General features: G+C 42.6%; 1 protein-coding gene across 1 annotated transcript in view; it reads right to left on the bottom strand.

Annotated features, from left to right (window-relative positions):
• Positions 1-25070, bottom strand: part of LOC309564242 (uncharacterized protein) — an 82671-nt gene extending 57601 nt beyond the window's left edge. Inside the window, exons 1-2 of the mRNA XM_082268868.1 lie at positions 24895-25070; positions 8911-8971 (exon numbers count right to left, since the gene is read on the bottom strand). Of these exons, the coding sequence (XP_082124994.1) occupies positions 8911-8971; positions 24895-24928 (95 nt within the window). The 5' untranslated portion in view covers positions 24929-25070. The remainder of the gene's footprint in view (positions 1-8910; positions 8972-24894) is intronic.
• Positions 25071-25933: the final 863 nt, after the last annotated feature.

The raw sequence follows: 25933 nt of genomic DNA on the forward strand, positions 1-25933 counted from the left end.
CTGTTTGTTTCCCAATATATAGACATGCTCAGTGCAGTGCTACTTGCCTGAGCAACTTCAAAGTTCTCTGAGCTCCCATTTGCATACCCCTTGGCTCCTGTGTCTGATTAACCGTGTATCAACTCTGGCTTTGTTTACAGTCTGTGTTTGTTTGCTACCTGCTCTGACCTCGGCTTGTCTCCTGGATATCCTTTCATCTGCTGGTTGTACTCTGCACAAGCCAGTGGTCTCCACATCCTCAGCTGGGTCTACCTGGGGGCTGTGACCTGGTTCCAGCTTGCTGCAAGTCCATCCCCACCATCAGGGGCTCTGCTGAAGAAGCAGGCTGGGGCTTAGACTCCACACCCTGGGGAGCTGGCAAACTACAAGGGCTCACTACCACAGACCCCTTGACATAGGGTGAATATTTAGGACTTGTTGACATGATCAGTGTGTAGGCAGGTAGTGGTTAATGCTGCCCCAGCAGAAACTTTAGAAGTTAACTACATTTCCTGGGTTTTCCTTGGCGGGATTTCTTGGGTCCGACTCTCCAGTTCTGTGTGCTGAAAAAGGGAAGAGGGCCCGGGTCTATTTATGAAAGAGAGAAAAGCTGAGCCCCTGAAGAACTTGGCTGATGTCATGTGTGCCAGTTTATGAAGCTGAGATGAGGAGTGGAGAACATGTTCTTCACTTCTTATCACAGCATCACAGGACACACCCTTCTGTCATTCTCTTTTACAGAGATGGCTGGTTTAAGAAGGTGAGATCTGAAGATCTCAATGGCCATCTCTATAAAATCTCAGCTTCTCCAGCCCAGGGTGGAGCCTCTGGGTGAGAAGCTGCTGTTATGTGAGGAAGAAGGCTGCTTTCATCCTAATAGCAGGAGCAGGGTCAAAAATAAAGGACTATATACAGTATGTGTATACATATACTGTGTGTGTGTGTATATATATATATATATATATATATATATATATACATACAGTACATATATACACACATACACACACACACACACACACACACACACACGTGCATCTCAAGAAATTAGAAAAAAAAGGTAATTTATTTCAGTAATTCAATTCAAAAGTGAAACTCATATATTATATAGATTCATTACACACAGAGTGATATATTTCAAGCATTTCTTTCTTTTAATTTTGATGATTATGGCTTTAATTGAGTATCTTGGAAAATCTGAATATTACATAAGACCAATAAAAAAAAAAAAAAAAAGATTTTTAATCCAGAAATGTTGGCTTACTGAAAAGTATGTCCATGTACAGTATAGTATGCACTCAATACTTGATCGGGGCTCCTTTTGCATGAATTACTGCATCAATGCAGTGTGGCATAGGAGTAATTATTTCAGAAGACTTAAAGGTGGGAAGACAATGTAATAGAGCAGCACGAAATGCCAGCAGAATGCTTGGATGTATAGGGAGAGGTATAAGCAGTAGAAAGAGAGAAGTGCTTATGCCGCTGTACAGAACACTGGTGAGACCTCACTTGGAGTATTGTGCGCAGTACTGGAGGCCATATCTCCAGAAGGATATAGATACTCTAGAGAGAGTTCAGAGAAGAGCTACTAAACTAGTACATGGATTACAGGAAAAAACTTACCAGGAAAGGTTAAAGGACCTTAACATGTATAGCTTGGAAGAAAGAAGAGACAGAGGGAATATGATAGAAACTTTTAAATACATAAAGGGAATCAACTCGGTAAAGGAGGAGAGCATATTTAAAAGAAGAAAAACTACCACAAGAGGACACAGTTTTAAATTAGAGGGGCAAAGGTTTAAAAGTAATATGAGGAAGTATTACTTTACTGAGAGAGTAGTGGATGCATGGAATAACCTTCCTGCAGAAGTGGTAGCTGCAAATACAGTGAAGGAGTTTAAGCATGCATGGAATAGGCATAAGGCTATCCTTCATATAAGATAGGGCCAGGGACTATTCATAGGATTCAGATATATTGGGCAGACTAGATGGGCCAAATTGTTCTTATCTGCCGACACATTCTATGTTTCTATGTTTCTAAACCAAATATTGGTACTTTTGGTCAGGTGCCATGTCCCGCTGGAAAATGAAATCAGCATCTCCATAAAGCTCATCAGCAGAGGGAAGCATGAAGTGCCCTAGAATTTCCAGGTAGAGGGCTGCACTGGCTTTGTACTTGAAATAACAGTGGACCAATACCAGCAGATGGCATGACTACCAAAATCATCACTGACTGTAAAAACTTCATACTGGACCTCATGCAACTTAGATTCTGTGCCTCTCCACTCCTCCTCCAGACTCTGGGACCTTGATTTCCAAATAAAATGAAAAATGTACTTTCATTCGAAAAGAGGACAACAGTCCAGTCCTTTTTAACCTTAGCCCAGGTGGGACGCTTCTGACGTAGTCTCTGGTTCAGGAGTGGCTTGACACAAAGAATGCGACAGCTGTAGCCCATGTCCTGAATTTGTCTGTGTGTGGTGGCTCTTGAAGCACTGACACCAGCCATAGTCCACTCCTTGTGAATCTCCCCCAAAATTCTTGAATGGCCTTTGCTTCACACTCCTCTCAAGGCTGCTGTTATCCCTGTTGCTTGTTTTGAGTTAATTAGCTTATTAGAGTGTGACACCATGAGTCTACAAAATTAGGCTTTTTCACAATATTATAATTTTCATAGATACTGAATTTTTGGTTTTCACTATCTGTAAGCCATAATCATCAAAATTAAAAGAAAGAAATGCTTGAAATAGATCACTCTGTGTTTAATGCATCTATATAAAATTTATGAGTTTCACTTTTGAATTGAATTACTGAAATAAATTAAATTTTTGATCACACAGTACGTTCCAACTTTCTGCAACGTGTCACAACGCACTGTTTCCTGTAGTGCAAGGTAAAAGCATTGTTAAATAAAAGGGATTTGGTTATATAACATTTTTTGGTTGATGCTCCCCTTCAACAGAGACGGACAGCACTGATGAAAACCAGGAAAGGTAAATATTCAGCTTTCCTGCTGTTCTTTATGTATCCTTACTTACAAATCTGTTAACATGCTTTCACATTAATATTTAACTACAGAGTATTTGTCAATATTTAGCCTGGGTTCACACTATTGTGAACACAGGCATTGCATGTAAATCACACCGCATTGCTGTGCTGATCACATGCGATGTCTGTGTAATGCGAATTCAGCCATACAGTTTGTATGGCTGAACTTGCATTGCATTCACATGAAAATGCTGCAGGAACCTTTTTTTCCCACACTGGAATTAGATCGCATGGGTGTTCACACCTATGCCATCTGATTCCTGTCCAAATTCGATCTGCGAGCTGATCTGGGGGGTGTCATTACCTTTGTACTGATACCCAAAGCGATTCGTAGAGGGCAGTGTGAACTGCCTGTGAGGGAGACACAATGTGGGAACCCGCACTAGAATTACTCTGGTTGCCGCATCCCAATAGTGTATTTTTCATTAAACAAATATGTCAAAAATTCAATAGCTTTAAAGAATTGTAAACAATATTTTAGGCCAGTATAGCTACTGCTAAACAGGGAAAGCAGAGAGGGTGCACCACTCCCGAAGGTAACCTAGTGGGAATCTTGTACTGCTGTAAAGTGCTGGGTGCCAGCATGGTCCGTGACCGAGGGATAGCATATAGACAAAGGACTGCAGCAATGATTAGGCACAGGAGTGTGAAACGCGTTTGCTGTCTTTCCTAAGAGCTACATGTGCATGCCTCATCCATGTTTTTAATGATTTTTTAATAAATATGGACTTTTAATGCTGGATGTGCAGCCATCTCCTTTGTCTATATGGGCATTGCCAAACACTGTTATCAACCTAGTCAGTCTATATAAAGTCCGAAATAATTGCAGTTTTTCTTCCAAAAGTTAGTATAGTTCCACTTATATTGTAGCCTCCTGTAGTGTATTAACACAGACAGCCTGTACAGGTTGCTTCTTTATTCACTGCACATCAGCATGCAACTAAACTTCAGCCACACCCAGCTCCCAGACATATACATAATTGTAACATTTTGCAGACAGCAACTTAACCCGTTGCTTACCATACTACATTCCCTCCTCTCTTTGAATAAAACATAACATGCACAACGTATTAATAAGATTAACAAAATGCATGGATGAACAACTAAAAATTTAACCTATAAACTCCTGACTATACACATAGTCCTTAAGGTAGGCCGGTGGATTTGTTGCTCGTTTCTCTCTTGGCCATTCCGATGTGGATGGTTGTGGATTGAAGTCTGGATCACTGGCAGTATCATCACTACTCTTTGCCTGTTCGCCATCTTCCGATACTTGACCTTCTGACTCAATAAATTTCTTCACAAATGAGGAATTACGCACTTTTGTGTGTCCATCTAAATCCTCTAAAACCACTTGAGTACCTCTTTTCTCCTTTACAACATAAGGCTCAGGTTCAAAGGACGGAGCCAGTTTGTTAAACCGATCACTTTGAAGCAACACCTTATCACCCTGTTGAAGGCCACTAGGTTGACAATGGCGGCGGTGGTTTGCATACTGTTCAGCCCGGATCTTCCTTTCCTCATCAATATGCCGAAAGGGTTTCTGACTTGTAGGAGGACCCCCAATATCTGGCAATTTTGTCCTGAATTTGCGACTACAAAGAAGTTCCGCAGGACTAACGCCAGTGACAGTATGCGGAGTTGTGCGATAAGCCAAAAGAAAACGCCACAGTTCCTTTTTCCAGTCTCTTCTCTCTAAATGAGCAATCCGCAAAGCTTTCAGCAAGGTTCGATTCTGGCGTTCCACTTCCCCGTTAGCCTGTGGCCAGTATGGAGTTGTACGATGATGTTCAATAGCATTTGATTTCAGATAATCCTGAAATTCCTGAGAAGTAAATTGGGCACCATTATCACTCACAATCTGTTTAGGCAAGCCATGAGATGCAAAAATGCTCTCCAACCCCTCAATTACAGTTGATGATGTAGCTTTAGTGAGAACTACCACCTCTTGCCACCTTGAATAATAGTCCACAACAACCAAAAGATGGTGTCCAGATGGAATGTCGCACAGATCAATGGCTAAATCTTCCCATGGTCCCTCAGGTAGAACAGTGTGAGTTACTGGTTCTGGTTTAGGTTTGCTGCCCACCAACTGACATGCTCGACATGAAGAAACCAAACGTTCCACATCCTTGTCAATTCCTGGCCACCAGACTTTCTCACGTAATCTTTGTTTGGTGCGTACAATGCCTTGATGGCCCTCATGGGCTAAATGTAATGTACGTTTCCGTAAATCTTTAGGCATCACAATACGATTGCCACGTAGAACTAGTTGTCCTGCAATACTCAGCTCTTGTTTGATTCTGTGATAGCTTGGGTCACAATCCACCCAAACCCCTTGTCTTACACATTTTCTCAACCGAGCAATTTCCGGATCCACAGATGACAATTCTTCAACCTCCCGCGGTGTCAATGCCTGAGGCATGGCGTTAGTAGCCACAAAACGAATGTACTCTTCTGCCAGGTTATGAACAGGTGCAGAAGACTGAGGCAATCTGGAAAGTGCATCTGCCGCATTAGTCGGTCCAGGTCTGTACCGCACTGTAAAGCGATATGGTAACAATCTGAGAACCCATCTCTCAATTCTGGCGGATGGTTTTGAGCGTGGCGAATATATCACTTCCAGAGGCTTGTGGTCTGTGATGATTTCAAAATCAAGGCCGTAGAGATAGGTGTGAAACCTTTCACATCCCCAAACAACAGCCAAAGCTTCTTTCTCGGTCTGAGAATAACGTCTCTCTACATCAGTGAGGGATCTGCTTGCATACTGAATAGGCCTGTAATCGCCTGTGCATTGTCTCTGAACCAAGATGGCGCCTAACCCCACAGGGCTAGCATCGACAATAACTTGGGTGTGTGCAGTAGGATTGAAATAAGCCAAAGTTGTGGCGCAAGTCAGCCGTCTCTTAAGTTCATCAAATGCACCTTGTTCCAAAAAGCCCCACTTCCACGGGACTGCTTTGCGAGTCAACACTCTCAAAGGTTCACTGACAGTCGCCATATCTGGAATAAACTTGGCGTAGTAATTCACTAGCCCAAGAAAACTGCGTACTTCTGCAGGGTTTTCAGGATTTCTGGCATCAGACACAGCTTTAATTTTACAGTCCTCTGGACCAATGCCCCTGTCAGACAGCACATGGCCCATAAAAGTCATTTTATTCATTTGAAATGTGCATTTCTTCTCATTTAATGTTAACCCTTTCTCCTTCAAGCGATTTAGCACTGCACGGAGACGTTCGTCGTGCTCCTGTGTGTTTGTTCCCCACACAATTATATCATCAGAAATGTTATGCGTGCCTTCACAACCATGTAGCACTTGCTGAATCACATGTTGATAGGCCTCCGGTGCGGACGATACGCCAAACATCAACCTCTTGTATCTAAAAAGACCTTTATGGCTTGCAAATGTAGTGATGACTCTAGATGCTGGGGTCAATTCAATCTGATGATAACCCCATTTCAAATCCAGTTTACTGAAGACACTTGCCCCATTCATTGCATGCAGAACATCTTCAATAGTGGGAATTGGATGTCTCTCTCTCTGCACAGCTTGGTTAGCACATCTCATGTCCACACAAATCCGAATATCTGTGCCCTTTGGTACAACAACTAACGGCGATACCCACGGAGTGGGCCCTTCCACAGGTTCAATAATGTCAAGGTCTAGCAGCTCTGCCAGTTTCTGCTCAACAGGTGATCTCAGGCTATAAGGAAGTCTGCGTACTGGCTGTGCAATAGGCTTTACATGTGGATCAATGTGAAGCTCCAACTGAAAATCCTTTAATTTTCCAAACCCAGAGAAGCAATCTTTAAATTCCTCTTTCAATGCAGAAATAGCAGGAGACACCATATTCACTCTTGCGCTGCCTACATCACGGCCAATCTGTAACACCCCTAGTGCCATTGCGGTTTGACGACCAAGCAGAGGCGACCCTGTGCCATCTACAACATAGAATTCGGTCTGCAATGGAGGACCAGTCTCATGTGTTTGAACAGAGGTATAAAATTTGCCTTTAAGTTGCAGTGGTGTACTGGAGCCATAAGTATAAATCTGTTTAGTGGTGTTACACAATTTAAGGTGATTTTCTCTGCCATTAAGACTGTGCCAAGAAGCCAAGTCCATAACATTGCATGTAGCTCCAGAGTCAATCAACACTGACACATCTGTATTTCCAATCTTAATGGTTAATGTCCCAGCTTGCAGAGAACACAGGGAGAATATAAATTCACAGTCAGGAGCCCTCTCTTTATCCTCAGCTATAACATTTACTTGTGCAGATTGTCCTTTGGTTTTGTTATCTCTGGTTGTACTTCTACACACAGCTGCAAAATGACCTGTCTTTCCACAAGCAAAGCACATTTTATTCTGTACCACAGTGCAGTCCTAACTTGTGTGTCCCGCCCTGCCACATTTATTGCAGGTGATATGTAAAGTCCTCTTTGGAAAACTCTCTTTCCTACTCCAGATATTCCTATTATTATAGGTAGGTTTGGAGACTGTATTGACAGATGCAGTGTTCTTGGTTTCAATATGCAGAGCCTGGAGCTCAGACAGTTCAATGGCTCTTGCAATCTCCTGCAGACTAGTAAGTGTGAGACTAGGTTCTCTCAATAATCTCCTCCTGAGGTGTACAGATGTGCAGTTCTCTATGACCTGATCTCTGATTATCTCCTCAGTTACAGTCCCAAAATCACAAGACTTTGCCAGATATTTCAGCCTAGTCACATAACTGTCTGTGGTTTCTCCCAGTTCTTGCACAGCCTGTCTAAACTTATATCTTTCATAGGGAATATTTTTCTTTGGCTCAAAGTACTCACTCAGTCTATTCATGGCTGTCCCATAGTCTGAATCTTCCCCTGTTGCTCCCAGGGTTTCAAAAATGTCCTGAACTTGAGGTCCAGCTAGATGCAGCAGCATGGCTCTCTTCTGAGCAGGTGCAGTCACTCCTGTGGCTATAACATAGAGCTGAAATCCCTTCTTCCACTTGTCCCAGCGCTGTGAGAGACTAGTGTGGTCTCCAGACACATCAAACGGTCCGATAGCCGGTAGATCCAGAAAGCTAGCCATCCTCGTCGCCAAAATGTAGTGTATTAACACAGACAGCCTGTACAGGTTGCTTCTTTATTCACTGCACATCAGCATGCAACTAAACTTCAGCCACACCCAGCTCCCAGACATATACATAATTGTAACATTTTGCAGACAGCAACTTAACCCGTTGCTTACCATACTACACCTCCTCTGCCTCTTGTTTCCCCCTTCGCCCCAGCCAGTCCTATACTCACCTGTTCCCTATCCACCCTGATATTGCTGACGAAGCTGCAAAGCCACTTGTCAAAGTGTTTTGAGCTTGGCCCATGCATGCAATTTGCACTCTCCATTCAGGGAGACTTTGTGCTCCATGATCAAGTAAGAACCCTTCATAATATTGAATGGAGAGAGCACAGGGCATGAGCAGGGCTCAGAGAATTTTGACAATTGGCTGTACAACCAACAATATCTTGCTGGATCAGGGATAAGTGAGTATAACACTGATAAAGAAACTGAAGGCAAGTGAAACCACCATATAGGTGTAACTGTCCTAAAATCTGTGGCATTAACTTAAATTAGTTCTCAAATACATATGCATTCAAAGAAGACCTGTGGGCACATAAATATGGGAGCATTCTTTGCTGACTTGTTTGTAAGGGTGCAGACTCCAGGGATGCCTTCCTAATCTTGTTTTTACAATATAACTAGTCAATGACTTGGAATGAGCAAGTAGCCTGTGAAGTCTGACAAGTCACAACTCCCATCCTATATGCTTGCAGTAAGCAGCGGTAGGTCCCCTATTTCTGTCCTTATAGGTTTCTATACTAAATGTATAAGTAATAATAACTTACTCAGTAGAGGAATCCTTGTTGCAGTTTTCTGCGGAATCTGCGGCAGTCTCAACAGGGAAACCTTAATGAACAAACAAATGTACTTTGTCAGGTAAACTGAGAGTGTAATAATGCAATTTAAACTATTTACCACATGCATAGGCAGGTCTATTACTCTCTCTTTTTAGAGTCAGGTTTAGTATAATTATCCCAGTAGCTGACACTTGCCTCCGTCCCTGCAGGATGAACAGGAAGAGCAGGACAGATGTCTCTGACAGTGAAAGGGAGAGGAGGGTCACTTGAAATCCATTCCAGATACACTCGTTTCCTAAGGTTTTAGCTGAGCAGCCAGACATTAAAATCCAGAGAGCACCAGACAAAAACAAGCTGATGAATTCCATCGTCAGCTCTCCTGGGTCTCAGCCTGTGCTGAAGTCTCTGTTTTCAACTCCATCAACCAAAAATGTAAGGAAGAAAAACAGAGAAAAGCTTACAAATGATGTGAACTTAAAAGTCGGAAGTTAAGCAGGCAAATAGCTATTTTGGATCAGCAAATAATCTAGACTAGACTAAATTAAACTAACTAATTTAAGTAGATGTTGGCTCTCCGCTGCCAAGCACACTGGAAAGAACCCCACAACTCAGCTATATGCCGAGGATAAAGTAGCAGTCAAGCTTGCAACAGCACTTCAACCATCTCTGTCTTGAGAATGTTGGAAACCTGCTGCAGGTATGACTCTTTTACCAGTCAGATGTTGCTGGATAAATGACTTAGCCATGTGTCCAGCAACATCAGGAAAGCAACAAGAACACAGAGACAGGAAATGACATCATAACCATGTAGTTCCTAGAGAGAACATTACATTATTTAAGTGTTAAACATAAAACACACTACCACCTAGTGGCAGGATTAATAGTCACATTATAATATATGACATTAGTTGTTCCACCTATGTCTGTATAAATAGCATGCTAACAGAGGAAAACAGCCTTACCTTGGAAACTCAGCAAACACAAAGTGTAATACCTGATATTTGCCTAGTGTAGTACAGGCTTGTAGCTACTTTCTTCAAGACACCACCAACAACAAAATGTCTTTGTCTGATTTGTGCAGTAGCCGGGAGTTAAATCACATACGTGCTTCTTATACCTCTCAAGGTATAACTCCCTTTGTGAGATGCATTGTGGTAGGCCCAGAAGGGAATTAAAGTATAACTAAAGGCAAAACTTTTCTTGTTTTTGTTTTGGGTAGAGTGGAGAGGGATTAGAACACCTATTAGATTTACATTGCTGTCTACGTCCCCGTTAGTGAGATTCACTCTATTTGTCCTGTGTACCATTATCATTAAAACTGAAAGTAAAAAAAAAATCTCAAATTGTGGGTTGTCTCCAGAAAAGTAATAGAGGGAAAAATCTTCCAATGAGAACACCTGTTCTGCTAACCTGAGGGCAAGGGACAGGAAGTGAAGGTAAATCTCTGGAAAAAAGAAAAAAAAAACCTGACAGGGGTTATAACCTTATTCTATCCAAATTGAAAACAAAAAAATGTTGTCTATAGTTCTACTTTGTGTTTTGACCATTTACTTGATCAGAGTATGCTTGTCTGTTTTGAACACTAGAAAAAAAAGATTTGAGATGAATAGCCATCATCATATTAAATATCTCATTCCTCAATCTGCTGCTCAGGCCCAGGCAGGGGTTGTAACCTTTAAATACGGTATACAGGCTTCTCCCTTTAAAGGGCTTCTACGAGCATTGGCTTCGCCTAAACAGGTACAAATCTCAAAAAACTTGAACCAAACATAACCTGCGTACAATTTCCCCTAAGGCAAAATAACATAAGCAATAATACATTGAAAATATGACATAAAATAGCTGGATTTTGGCAAACAATAATATAGGGAAATAATAAATATAATAAAGGAAATAAAAAAATCATAAACATGAAAACTGGGGTCTTGCTGCAGGAAAGTCAAGGTGGTCTAAAAACATCCCATACTTAATTAAAGAGGACATTGCAGAAGTGAAGGTGTGACAGTACTCACTGTCACTGGTAATGAAAGACAAACAATATGCTAATATCATCAGCTCAACCACCTGTCTTCCAGACATCGTTGAATATGCTGATGTGCTCACCTGTTATCTACAATAGGTTCTGTATTTACACCTATTGTTTGTGTATTGTATTGCAGGAGCTAGAGGACGGCCTTCTGCTACTTAATTGGCTCAGGTTGATTGAATCACTGTCATCTATTAGTTGCTGAGTGGAAATATACTGTTTGTGTTGGATGTTCTTTAGATATGGTAATTATATTTCTGATTACAATTTCATCTGCATAGGATAATGTAATCAGGCAACCCCTGACCTGTGTGTGGTAATTTGATCAGGAGGGGGATGTGCTCATGTGTGTATAAATTGAGTGTAAACCTGTTCAATAAAGGAGAAGGTTCCTTAACTTGTACACGCTAAGTTGTTGGCTAGCTTTGTATGGGGGCGGGTAGGATTTGATATTTATGTTCATGACTGCGAGGAAGCCGTATACTGATGGACGAAAACAAGTACAGTGTGGGTAGGCAATTCCGTTACAGAAGGAAACCTTTTTCTCTAAAGTTGTTAGCACACACAATCAATGTTCACAATTCTACCTTCTGTACTCGGTCCAATGTCATCGTTGCTTTTGGCCATGCTTTTCATTCCTACCCCACTAGCAACAAATACATTACTTTGCAGCATAAACTCTGGGCCTTATACCCACAGCTAACTGTGTGGGATATGCACAACCTAGAGCAGATTTTATTTGTCTAATTTGGTCTTCTCCACTAATTTCCCGGTTTTGGAAATAAATTATTGATTTGCTAATTTCTTTGATCTCCTCCCTGATTCTATTTATGGCAGAAGTTTGTCTTATGGGCTTGTTTGATGAAGATCTCTGGCTCAGGTATGTAAGAATTGTTTTGCAAGAAACTAGCTTTTAAGCAAATAGTGCTTATATGGATGCAAACCTCCCCTTCCCTCTGTAGCTCACATGATCAAGGGAAAACAAGGCAAAAAAAAAAAAGGGATCAGGCGCCCAGGTAATTAATGATCATAGAACACAAATGAGGGAGTCAAAACAAACTGCTGCCAATTAGCTGCAGGTGATCCCACATCAAAAATAGGAGAAAAATCTAACAGCACAATTTTGTATTCCCCTCTATAAGTGAATAATGTTATCTATTCATCTAAAGTGTTAATGCATCACAGTGCCTCATAAGTCTTTTACAATACTCATATCTAAAAAAACAGTGCAATAAAGGGCTATTTAAAAAAATGGCCATTTAAAAAATATAAATACCAAACATTATCTGTGCAATATACAGTCTCTCACAAAAGTGAGTACACCCCTCAGATTTTTTGTAAATCTTTTATTATATCTTTTCATGTGACAACACTGAAGAAATTACACTTTGATTCAATGTAAAGTAGTGAGTGTACAGCTTGTATGACAGTGTAAATTTGCTGTCCTCTCAAACACACAGCCATTAATGTCTAAACTGCTGGTAACAAAAGTGAGTACACCCCTAAGTGAAAATGTCTAAATTGGGCCCAATTAGCTATTTTCCCTCCCCGGTATCATGTGACTCCTTAGTTTTACAATGTCTCAGTTGTGAATAGGGAGCAGGTGTGGTAAATTTGGTTTTATTGCTCTTTCTCTCTCATACTGGTCACTGGAAGTTCAACATGGCATCTCATGGCAAAGAACTCTCTGAGGAGCTGAAAAAAAGAATTGTTACTTTACATAAAGATGGCCTAGGCTATAAGAAGATTGCCAAGTGGAAGAGGACTCCAGTGGCATCCTGTGAAGCTCTGTTGAACTCCATGCCCAAGAGGGTTAAGGGAGTTCTTGAAAATAATGTGGCCACACAAAATATTGACACTTTGGGCCCAATTTGGACGTTTTTACTTCAAGGTGTACTCACTTTTGTTGCCAGCAGTTTAGACATTAATGGCTGTGTATTGAGGTATTTTGAGGGGACATAAAATATACAAGTTGTACACTAACTACTTTACATTGTAGCAAAGTGTAATTTCTTCAGTGTTGTCACATCAAAAGATATAATAAAATATTTACAAAAATGTGAGGGATGTACTCACTTTTGTGAGCTACTGTAATCAGAACAATAAAGAGTATAAAAATATTTTAAAAAATCCAATTAATGCATCAATAAATTTATATAAAACGTGCAATATCAAAAACTGAAATAAAAAAATTATTATTAAAGATGAATATTAAGAAGAAATACTCAATCTTCCTTAGCCAGCTTCTAGCTAAATACGAGAAGGGGTTTTGTAGTTGAAAATAAACATTTGTCAGGTAAAATAAACTGGCTCCTAACGTTTATAGCTGGCCCCTAGACGTAAAGCAAATTTGTCAAGCCCTGCAGTAGAATTCCCAGGTCTGCCCAGCTTCTGTGGCTATTACAAAGCAAGATAATGATTACATTAGATCAGGGGTAATAAATTAAAATTCAAGGAGGTCCGGTCGCTAAAATTTTCTTTGGGCCGAGGTCCGAATCTGAAGTCTGTGCTATGACTCAGAAAGATGGGCAAAACAAAACGTGTCCATCAGCGTTGCTGTTAACATAAAATATGCCCATTAGAGTGCCCCCTAACATAAAATATGCCCATCAGAGTGCCCCCTAACATAAAATATGCCCATTAAAGTGCCCCTTAACATAAAATATGCCCATTAGAGTGCCCCTTAACATAAAATTTGCCCATTAGAGAGCACCCTAACATAAAATATGCCCATTAGAGTGCCCCTTAACATAAAATATTCCCATCAGCGTGACCCTTAGCATAAAATAAGGGGCACGCTGATGGGCACATTTTATGTTAGGGGCACTCTGATGGGCACATTTTTTTTTTTTTATGGGGCACTCTAATGAGCACAACAAAATATGCCCACCAGTCTGCACACTTGTTAAAGCTTATGAGAGGTTTTTTTAAAGTGCAGCTATTACATTGGGGACCACATTGCTTTCTCCCCTTAAAAATGTGCTCCACATACCTGGAGCCAGGAGCCGAGCCAGAAGCGCCGAGCAGGGGGGCAGGACACGCATATAATGTCACGCCCCAACTCGCTGCCTGGCTGAATGGGAGCTGCAGTCAGGAGCAGGGGGAGGAGCGCGTGCGTAACGTCACGCCTCTACTCACGGCCCCGACAGGACACCGGCCTGGAGTCACAGTAAGGAGGGGGCGTTGGGCACACACAGCACGTCACTGGTTGCTGGGACACCCGCGGTCCCAGCAAACCAATGACTGAATACAGGTAGCGGCCTCGCGGTCTGGGCGAAAGTATCGTGCGGTCCGCCAATGGACTGCGTGCCACCATTTAGTGACGGCTGCATTAGATGGTCAATTAGCTATAATGCAGCTTCCAGGTGCTAGAAAGTGTGGGGGACAAAAGCTACATTTGAGATACTAAAAGTTGGCTGGTTCGGTGAGCTGCATGGTCATGTGTTGGCAAGGAATATGCTGACTGGAGGAGAGAGCAGAGAAATGAATCAGTGCGCTGCTGTTGCTTTACTGTCCAGCCACAGGCTGGGGGCAGCGAGATGATGTATTGGCAAGTGAAAAAAATGATGTCACCACCTGGCTCTGCTTGTGGCAGGGCTGTGTATACCGCAGGACTAAACGATAAGTACATCAAGTGTAATTGTGTCCAATTTTTCCCATAAGACAGCCTCTTTTTCTCAGTAGGAAGAGTGTCTTTTGGAAGATTGGCCCTCTTCATAAAACCCAATAAACTCTATTTTAATCTGTCCATAGGAGCTCATTCGTTAAGCAGCACCTTTTAGAGTTAAAGCTGGGCTAAAGAAAAAAAAATCTAGGCTAAAGAAAAACTTACCTTTGCAGTGGGGCCCCCTCCATGCTGGGTGATAGGTTAAATGCCTGTCTAGGGTGTATAGGAACAATGAGTAATAATTACCTTAGACCAGTTCCTGGTAGCCACTCCTCTATGCTGCTGACTGGTCACATATCTCTAATGTCATCACACATATGCATAATCAGTGGTTCTGTATTGTATGTGAGGATACTGAGGGTCCACCCTCAACCTGTGAGTATTGGAGAGTGATGACGGCTGTCAGTGGAGTAAGGAATAAAATACAATGTGTACTTATTCCACTTAAATGACCTCCCCCCCCCCCCCCCCCCCGGTAATCTGGAGAGCCCAGGATCACCAGCCAGATGCTTGTAAAAGTAAATCGTCTTTATTAATCTCTCAAAACAAGCAAACACAAATAGTTTTCTTCAAATAAAGGCAAATAGTCCTTCGTTCTGGTAATAATAAAGACCACGAAAAAATGGCTCACCGCCAGTATCTTAATCCTGCACTTGGGATTAGAGTTCCCGTTTGTTTTAGGGTGCAAGACAGACTGCAGGAGCTCAGCAAAACCGGGTCTGAGTCACCAGACAGCTCACACAATCTCAAAGCTGTGGACTTCTCCTCTCCACCTCATAGACACCTCAATTACCACACCCCACCCTCAACCCGGAAATCTTGGAGAGTGACGGCTGTCAGAGAGTAAAAAATAAAATACAACGTGTACTTATTCCATATAATTGAACCCCCCAGTAATCTGGAGAGCCCAGGATCACCAGCCAGATGCTTGTAAAAATAAATAATCTTTATTAATCTATCAAAACAAGCAAACACAAATAGTTTTCCTCAAATAAAGGCAAACAGTCCTTAGTCCTGGTAATAATGAAGACCACAAAAAAATGGCTCACTGCCAGTATCCTAATCCTGCACTTGGGATTAGGGTTCCTGTCTGTTTCAGGGTGCAAGATAGACTGCAAGAGCTCAGCAAAACTGAGATTGTTTGGGCTGTCTGGCAACTGAGACTCTAAGTTGTGGACTTCTCATCTCCACCTCATAGACAGCTGCTGACGACTTTGTTGCTTTTCATGCCCCCCTTGCTAGTGAGTTAACCCGTTTGGGAACCTATAATCAGAGTTTGGAGGCGCTTCCCATCCAAAGTCTTTCAGAGCCTTCAAATTCCAGGTCTCAAATCAGGACTTCTCAATCTAGAGATGACTGAATTAAGTTCCCTCCTCTGTCCCTGACTGGACTACCCCGGAACCCCTCACCCTGCATGGGTGAGAACCCCTGAGTATTAAAACTGTCCCTTGAATTCTCCCTTAAAGGGACTACAACCCAAATAGTGAGGAAATATATCTCCTATCCAGGACCTATCCCTGGTGTCATGTACACCCTGTAGACTAAATGAGCATTTCAGCCTTACTTTTGGGGGTGTGGGGGGCTACCAAAAGAGCATTTAAAAAAAAGAAAAAAGCCCACCCAACTCCTAGAAACAGAAAGTGTTGGCTGCTGGGGGAACGAAGAATAAAGTAAGCATTGTGCTTATTCCCATCCCCTTGGCCAAAGCAAGCATTTAACCCTTGCAGTGAGGAAGAGGAACACCGCAAGCGTAATGTTTTCTTCAGCCCAACGCAGTAGGCCTGTGCCTATAAGCTGTTAGAGGTACGGCATATAGTCAGACTACACATTTTATTCCTATCTTTAGCAAAAATACAGGTAACTCGTATATGTTTGAAAAAAATGAAGATATCCAACTGCGCTAACCAAGTGATGACTATATCAAATACATGGGGATAAGCTGCTGACACCACAACTGACACTCATTGTATAAATGTAGGAAATAATGTAAGAAAGAATGTGGATCGTCTAATATAAACATGTAGAAAATAAAAATGAAAAATAAAAACAGTGAAGGAAATAAGTCCAGTGATGAACACATTAATGCATGTGAAACATAGTCCAAAGTCAAGACATGGCATCCACAAAAATCATAAGGCGATAGTGAACTGAGAAAATCCCCACACCAACTTGATATGAATGCACTCACCGGAATGTATGAACCCAAGTTACAGTATAGTAAATGGGTCATACAGGCTGAAAAATATAGATGTCCCCCAACGTGGCTGGAACTCCGGATATCAAGGGTAGAAATCCCCACAGCTCCCCAAGGAGGTTACTAGGAAATCCCATTGACGGATGAATATATAGGGATAAACCAAAACAACACGGACATAGTGTAAGGCTCCATGTACACGGGACGCTGGAAATGGCCGTTTAGGAGCAGTTGGGCGTTTTTTTCAGAAGCCCCTGAACCCATCTACATTTTATCTTATCTGTCCATGTACACAGGGTCGTTTACAGTCATTTGCAGGCAGTTGCATTCAGGGACTGTTTTTAGAATGCAATTATTTGCGTTCGAACGTGTGTCTCCCGGCGTTTCAAACGCACAAACGCGGCCGAACGCGTCTGAACGCGATGACCCGCGTTTAGCGTTCGCGTTTTTCCATTTTAAAGGGGAATAATTTTTATGACCTCCAGGAACGCTTCTAAACGCAAACGCCCGCAAACGCTGCTAAACGCCCACTAAACGCGGGTACAAACGCGACTGAACGGACGTTTCAAACGTCCTAAAAATTCCAGCATTCAAAGGGACTTTTAACAACGTCCCGTGTACATGGAGCCTAAAACTGCTATGAACAATTTATTGTGAATACAGGAGTACACTTACAAACATCCAAATGGATAAGGCAGTCAGTCATTATACAGGGTGGCACTCATGGCGTTTCTAACGCGTTTCATTAAATATAACATACTCATAGGGTATTGCCAAGTGCCCAACTGATCAGTACATACATTTATAATGTCCATAATGATTCTACATGCAGGTCAGCTGTAAAACGTCCGCTTCTGCGTCATCCAAGATAGCTCCGGCGTGCGAACCAAGCCTCGACTTCAAAACAGGAAGTTGTCAGCGAGACTGCCTCACTTCCAGTGATCGTAAGAAGACTCGAGGAGGGCGGAGTCATTCAGCTCCTAGCCGCCAATCCATGCCCACACATAAACAGCACCTCCTCTTGGGAGGACAGAAGTTTAAGCAGGGGAGCCATGGTAACGTGAATACTAACCCGCCGCATCTCCACACAGAGAACCGGAAGAGTGAGCATAGGTCACCATGGCTACTGGGAATAACTCAAACAGCAGCTGACGAGGCTCAAAGAGTGCAGAAACATGACACAAATGAAAACAATAAAAAACTAAGTCGCTGGACAGTCAAACATGTTTAACATGCATTAATGTGTTCATCACTGGACTTATTTCCTTCACTGTTTTTATTTTTCATTTTTAATTTACATATTTATATTAGACGATCCACATCTTACTATTCATTTGTAAGACTTTCACTGTGCTTATTTATGGTTTAGCGCTGCACGTTATTTTATTTCCTACTCGTATATGTTTATGTGGATATTTTCTCTATATTCTAACCTTATTTGTGACCAATAAAAAAAATATGTGTAAAAGAGGTAATCCTAGCAGAGGAGTCTTGCTTTGGGCACCAAGCTTGTGTGCCTACGGACTCCTGTGACAAAAATCTGGCCCTGTTAGGCAATGATTGCCATGAAGAGTGTAATGGATCCCCCTCACTGTAACAATGACAATACATCAAAAGAATCATTAAACAATCTCTGACTACAGACAAAATACAGATATGCAGCCATGGCACTTCAAGAATTGCACAATCCCAGGCTCTATAAAACACACAAGGGCGTAGCATCAGACATGGTGTTATTCCTAGAACACTTCCTTATACCACTCCATTTTAGCACACTCATATCAGTTTTCATCTTCCTCACTTAGGTTTATTTTATCTATTTAAAAGAAAAAACTTTGTTGTGCTTAAAAACAAGTCAAAAAAAATTTCTTTGCACGAAATAAATGTGCACAAAGGAGAACCAGCATAAGAAATGTTATAAAATGTGTATTAGTGTATTTGTGTGCAAAAAAACCTAATAATTAAATATGTAAAAATAGTTACTTAAAAAAATCTGTGAAAAATAAAGTATTAAAATACACTCAATGGCCACTTTATTAGGTACACTGTGCTAGAACTGGGTTGGACTCCCTTTTGCCTTCAGAACTGCCTTAATTCTTTGTTGCATAGATTCAACAAGGTGTTGGAAACATTCCTCAGAGATGTTGGTCCATTTTGACATAATAGCATCACCCCCCCCCCCCTCTCTCCATTTTACCCATAAGATCATATTGGCATTTTTCTATATACTCATGTATTTTTGCAGATACGCATTATGTGCCTGCTCCTAAAGGAAGTGGAAACATGGTCCACAATACGCATTGAGCCTGTTTGATGCAGCTATTATACTACTAAGTGATCACAAATCCAATTTATTTATGCAATTGTGCGATGTTGGTTTCTATACAACTTGTACTTGGGGATCACTTATCAGCTCATATTTTTTCCTTTTTTACATTTTACAACATGTTATGTTTTACATGTATTCTTATGCAACAATAAATGTGGTACTGTGTATGAATTTTACCAGCCGTGTCGTGCTTCTCATTCAAAGTCCCAACCTCTTCCTTTTATCTAAAATGTGTGTAGCAAGTTTTCCAGGCCTATGGCCTGATGTGGGTCTGCCATCAGTACCAGCAACCTCTCCAGCCCATGTGAGCTGCGACCCTGGGTGTGAGAACTGAAACAGCGACAACTCCGGCATCTTTGTTTGTGGTTTTTATTGAATTAAAGGGGATGGGAGAAGGGAATGAGTGGGATACTCCTTTGGGCTCCAACTAATTACACTTGGGACTTTGCTTCTGAAAAATGCCCGTTAGCGCTTCCTTGACGCCAGCAGACGCCAGCCAATGCTCACTAAAGCCCCGTACACACGTACCGATTGTCGGCCGTAAATATTTGGCCGACGACCGATCGGCCGATTGTAGGCTTGTTAGTATGATGCTTCCGACAGCCGACAGCGCATTTTCGGCCGAACAGAATCTGTCGTGCAGGCATTAAAATTTTTGTTGGCCAACACCAGAACGGCCGATTGTTCGCCAGTCAGTACAGATTTCGGCCGACAGACAGCAGATTTGCAAGACTGGGCATGCTCAGAAAAGAAAAAAAGACAAGGAAAGTTAACCATCACATGACATCACTTCTGCAGTTGGCCGACAAAATCCGTGTGCAGTCTTTTGCAGTTTTCAACAGACACGACAGCCCTGGACAAAAGACGGCCGATCGTTCGGCCGACGATCAATACAAGTGTACGGGGCTTATCTCTGAGAACACTCTGTAGAACTATAAAAGTGCTGAATCCTCGACTGGTAGTCCAGAAAATCCAGCACTAAGAACTGTAGAACCTTTGGCACTGTTGTATTGTAAAAGTCACTGAATACTCTCCCCCGGCCTGACTGGCTTGAGGTAGTATGATGTAGAATCCTGTATGGCTGTAACTTTAACTGACACACTCTGTACACTTCCAGGCCCAACTACAGGTGCCCCCTTTAACCTTGAACTCTTCAGGGTCCACTGACTATGTACCCCCTTTTTCAGCTAGCTTACACTGGATCCCAGAACCTCTTTCGGAGTGGTCCCCTCTAACTTCATGCAGACCCCCAGGGGCAATCCTCAGTACTCACGACCTGTGTAGGCTTTCCTGGGACTGGACCCCTCTTGCTCTCTGCAGGCTCTCGGCACACCGGATCCCAACAGCTCAACTCAGCATTCTCTGGATGCTCGGGCCCCCCCCCCGAGACATCCACCTTCCTCAGACAGGAGGAGAGACAGCCGCACTCTCCCTCCTGGGACTCTGCTCCCGCCAAAGACACCGTGCCACGCACTTCCCCCCAAACTTATACCCACTCCCAGAATTCTTTGCAGCATAATCTGCCTTCTGGGGTAGTTACAAGCTGGGATTTGTCCCCTGATTGGGCTTCCCACACTGCCCTATGAGACGCCTCTCACAGGAGCCAGTGGGGATACTTCTCCCCTCAGCAGGCACATCTGGAAGCCATGACACCCTACCTAGATAATCACAACCCTTCTGTTAGGCAGACAAGGCTCACTATACATTTACCTAGCACCTACCTGTAGGGTGCTAAAGGTGTATTAGTGTATTTGTGTGCAAAACAACCTAATAATTTAATACGTAAAAATAGTAACTTAATAAATCTGTGAAAAAATACAAATATTAAAATACACTCACTGGTCACTTTATTGGGTACACATTGCTTGTACCAGGTTGGACCCCCTTTTGCCTTCAGAACTGCCTAAATTCTCTGTTGCATAAATTCAACAAGGTGTTGGAAACATTCCTCAGAGATTTTGGTCCATTTTGACATGATAGCATCATGCAGTTGTTGCAGATTTGTTGGCTGCATATCCATTATGCAAATCTCCCATTGGAGTACAGCGAACTCATTATCATATTCAAAAAAGTAGTGGTAAGATGATTTGAGCTTTGTGACATGGTGCATTATCCTGCTGGAAGTAGAAGAGGGTACAATATAGTCATAAAGGGGTGGACATGGCAAGCAAGGTAGGCCGTGACGTTTAAACGATGCTCAATTAGTACTAAGGGGCCCAAAGTTTGCCAAGCAAATATCCCCCACACTATTACACCACCACCAGTCTGAACTGTTGATACAAGGCAAGATGGATCCATGCTTCCATGTTGTTTACAACCAAATTCTGACCCTACCATCTAAATGTTGCAACGTTTTTCCAATCTTTTAATGTCCAATTGTGGTAGGCCTGTGTGAATTGTAGCCTCCGTTTTCTGTTCATAGCTGACAGGGAGTGGCAACCGGTGTGGTCTTCTGCTTCAAGCTTTGATGTTTTGTGCGTTCAGAGATAGTATTCTACATACCTTGGTTGTAACTAGTGGTTATTTGAGTTACTGTTGCCTTTCTATCATCTCGAACCATTCTACTTTGACCTCTGACATTTTCATCCACACAACTGCCTCTCACTGGATATTTTCTCTTTTTCTGACCATTCTCTGTAAACCCTAAAGATGATTGTATGTGAAAATCCCAGTAGATCAGCAGTTTTTGAAATACTCAGACCAGCCCATCTGGTGCCAACAACCATGCCACGTTCAAAGTCATTTAAATTCCTTTTCTTCCCCATACTGATGCTCGGTTTGAACTTCAGCAAGTCATCTTCACCATGTCTAGATGCCTAAATGCATTGAGTTTCTGCCATTCGATTGCCTAATTAGCAATTTGTGTTATCAAGCAATTGAACAGGTGTACCTAATAATGTGGCCGGTGAGTGTACATCAGGACAATTGCCTGCTTACAATGGAAAACGGATTGGTCATGTGAATACATTTATGTAAATGGCAACAGACTCCAGAAATAATGCTTTTCTGTGGCATTACCAAAAAAAAACCTAGAAACAACGGGAATGTTACAAGAACAACAGGAATGTTACAAGAACAACGGGAAAGAAAAGAAATCTCTCCAAATAAAGGGACCTTCAGACAGGTATCCCAGTAGAGGATTTCCTAAACCTCCTGATTTGGTAACAACTGGAAAATAAGTTTCCAATCACTGTCAGCTGAACCCGCACGATTTCAAACCAGCATTTCAGTGCAAGTTCGGGGGCTCAGTGTGGGTTCCTGCACAGATGTTTATTGAAATCGCCCCCAAAGTGCAGAAACTACTTTTGGGAATAAGTGCGGTGTCGCACCGATTCAGACAGTGCCATTGCCGGCAATAGGCGGCGATTTGACATGTCAAATCGCCCCGATGTGAACAGGGGCTCAAGGAGTGTTACTAAAAAGTTTTACAAGCACACCAACCACCTTCAGTGCACACTGGGATTGATTTACAAAAACTGGAGAGTGCAAAATCTGGTGCAGCTTTGCATAGAAATCAATCAGCTTCCAGGTTTTTGTCAAAGCTTACCGTATATACTCGAGTATAAGCCAAGGCACCTAATTTTACCACAAAAAAATTGGGGAAACGTATTGACTCGAGTATAAGCCTAGGGTGAGAAATGCAGCAGTTACTGGACCCAACTGGACCACCATGAGACCCAAAACAGGGGCTGCGGGCATAGTGCAGAGGCTGCGGACATAGTACAGGAGATGCAGGACTGTGGGCATGGTACAGGAGATGGTACAGGCATGGCACAGGAGATGCAGTGCTGCGGGCATGGTACAAGAGAATCTTGATGTACACCTGTTTTAGTAAATCCACCCCAGTGTCATAATCAAACAGTACTAGCAACAAAGAACAGTTTGAGCTTTTACAAATTGGATTTCTTGAACACGACATCCTGACTAGAAAAACAAAATACAGTAATTTCAAAATTTTGTTCAGTCTGCCTTAGGATTCATAACGTCGTCAATTTATGCAGTGCATTTACATATACATTGCACATTCACATTGGTCCCTACCCTCAAGGAACTTACAATTTAAATAATAAGCTCCCTAACTCACATACATACATACATACATACATACACATACTAGGGCCAATTTAGACTAGGGTGACCAGACTACTCCGATTTCCAGGGACAGTCCCTGGATTGAGGACACTGTCCCGGTCCAGGGCTGGATTAATGTAGACAGGGCATCCCATGCTGGCTGAGAAACAGCCTGGTGGCTCGGATGCAGACGCCCCCTGCTGGACGATCTCACTGCCGCTCCTGCTGCTGTTCAGTGGAGGAGAGGCAGAGCCAAAAATGTGGGGGGGGGGGGGGGGGAGAATGGCAGATGAGTAGATGGGGGGATCTGTTTATGCACAGGTGAGGGTAGTGGGGGGAAGGGGTCAGAGCTGATGCAGTGCAGCTGCATGGAGAGATGGAGAGTTTAGCTGTTGTTGGGGAAGAGCTAAGAGGTGGCTACAGAGATAATCTGTGAGAGAAGGGTGCAGAGGTGAGCTATGAATGTGGGGGCAGAAGTGTCCTCTGTTCATAGCAAAGCCCAGAACCCTGTACTCTATGCCTAACACCCTCCTGTATATTATGTAGTCCTGTGCCCAGTGCTCTGTGTATTATTTAGTCCTGTGCCAAGCGCTTTGTGTATTATGCAGTCCTGTGCCAAGTGCTCTGTGTATTATGCAGTCCTGTGCCCGACACTTTGTGTATTATGCAGTCCTATACCCAGCACTCTGTGTATTATGCAGTCCTGTGCCCAATGCTCTGTGTATTATGCAGTTCTGTGCCATTTGCCAATAAAAATAAAAAACTATGTCCCCGGATTTCATTTTAAAATTCTGGTCACCTTAATTTAGACAGGAGACAATTAACCTACCAGTACGTCTTTGGAGTGTGGGAGGAAACCCACGCAGGCACACGGATTAATGTAGACAGTGCTAACCACTACACCATTGTGCTGCCCTAGAAGCTTTTTTACATTGTAAAATGGTCAGAAATGTCAGAGGCAAACCTAGGGTCTCCAGCACCCTTGGCAAGGAGCTGTATGGGCGCCCCCCCTCAGAGAGAGGGGTGACAGAGAGAGAGAGGGAGGGAGGGGGGAGTCCCCCGGTCAGCCTGTCTTTCGGGCTGGGAGTGGAGAGGAGGTTGAAGGTGCTGAGAGCGGCATAACGGGCTCCTCTGATAGCTCAGTGCAGTCCCAATCCCCAGCCTGCCGAGCTGGAGCCAATTAATGATGTCACCATCATGTGACTGCTGACCACCTGTATGTGTAGGCGGAGACGGAGCTCCGGAGAGCCCGTACATTGCCTGGGGGCATCGGCTGAGCGGAGGGTGCAAAAATCACTGGCGTCTGGCCAACCCCATGGTACACCCCTGAGAAATGTATCCCCATTGAAAATGCCTATAAACGGAACGCCTTCAAACAAGAGTTACCGCGTTTTAGACGCGTTTGCGCGCTGTTACAAGCATTTCACGTTTCAGATGCCAATAAACTTCTGTTCTGAACGCAATTTTTTGCTTTACAAAAATGCCACTAAACTCAACTATCTGCCTCTATATGACTATAAACGTCTCAGTGTACATGGACAGATAGGATAATAGAGGAGAGTTCAGGGGCTGCTGAACAAAAACGCCCAACTGCTCCTAAACGTCCGTTTATCAGCAGCAGTGTACATGAGGCCTTACAGCACAGGTTCCCTTTAAGTAGCACAGTAATGGATGTACACACTCACCATCGCCTGCCCTCTCACATGCAGAGTAGTCCATGACAGTTCTGCTAGGATCTGCCAGCTCCAAGCCACAGGCAGCTCCAGGTTTACAGCTTCAGGCAAAGTTGCTATAAAGTTCACCAAACGCATGGACACCCTTCTGTTCTTCAATGAGGACCACCGTAATCAGAGAGAACTCTTTACAATACTTTGATTAGAAGCGATTTAACGACACACTTCCTTACTCGTCAAAGTAGAAACGTAGACTAAGAATGAAAGTGAAAGCAATTTCCACAGAGCAGGCGCAGGCCACCTATAGGAATTGTGCAGACAATCTGTGGAGCTGATTTATAATAGATAATAGGGATAGGACACTTTGGGGTTGATTTACTAAAACTGGAGAGTGTGAAATTTGGTGCAGCTGTGCATGGTAGCCAATCAGCTTCAAACTTCAGCTTCTTCAATTAACCACTTAAGCCCCGGAGGATTTGGTTGCTCAAGACCAGGGGGTAATTTGCGATTCGGCACTGCGTGACTTTAACGGACAATTGCGCGGTCGTGCGACGCTGTACCCAAATGAAATTTTTTTCCCCACAAACAGGGCTTTCTTTTGGTGGTATTTGATCACCTGTGTGACAATTTTGAAAAAATAATATTTTTCACCTTTTTTTATATGAAATTCCCCAAAAAAAATGTAAAAATCAAAATTTTTTAACATTTTAGGCCAATTTGTTTTCTGCTACCTATGTTTGGTGAAAAAAATCTCAATAAGCGTATTTTGATTGGTTTGCGCAAAAGTTATTGTGTTTACTAACTAAGGGAAAGATTTCTGTCATTTTTGGTGTTTTTCTTTTTAACAAGTAATGGCGGCGATCTGCGATTTTTTTTTGCGGGACTGCGACATTGCGGTGGACAGATCGGACCCTTGACTGACATTTTTGACACTTTTGGGGATACCAGTGACATTACTACAGTAATCAGTGCTGTACATATGCACTGTTACTGTAAAAATGACACTGGCAGGGAAGGAGTTAACTTTATTTGTGATGCAGGGGTTAAGTGT

This window comes from Pelophylax lessonae, assembly GCF_965119305.1.
Source record: "Pelophylax lessonae genome assembly, chromosome: 9".
NCBI classification, from domain to species: Eukaryota; Metazoa; Chordata; class Amphibia; order Anura; family Ranidae; genus Pelophylax; species Pelophylax lessonae.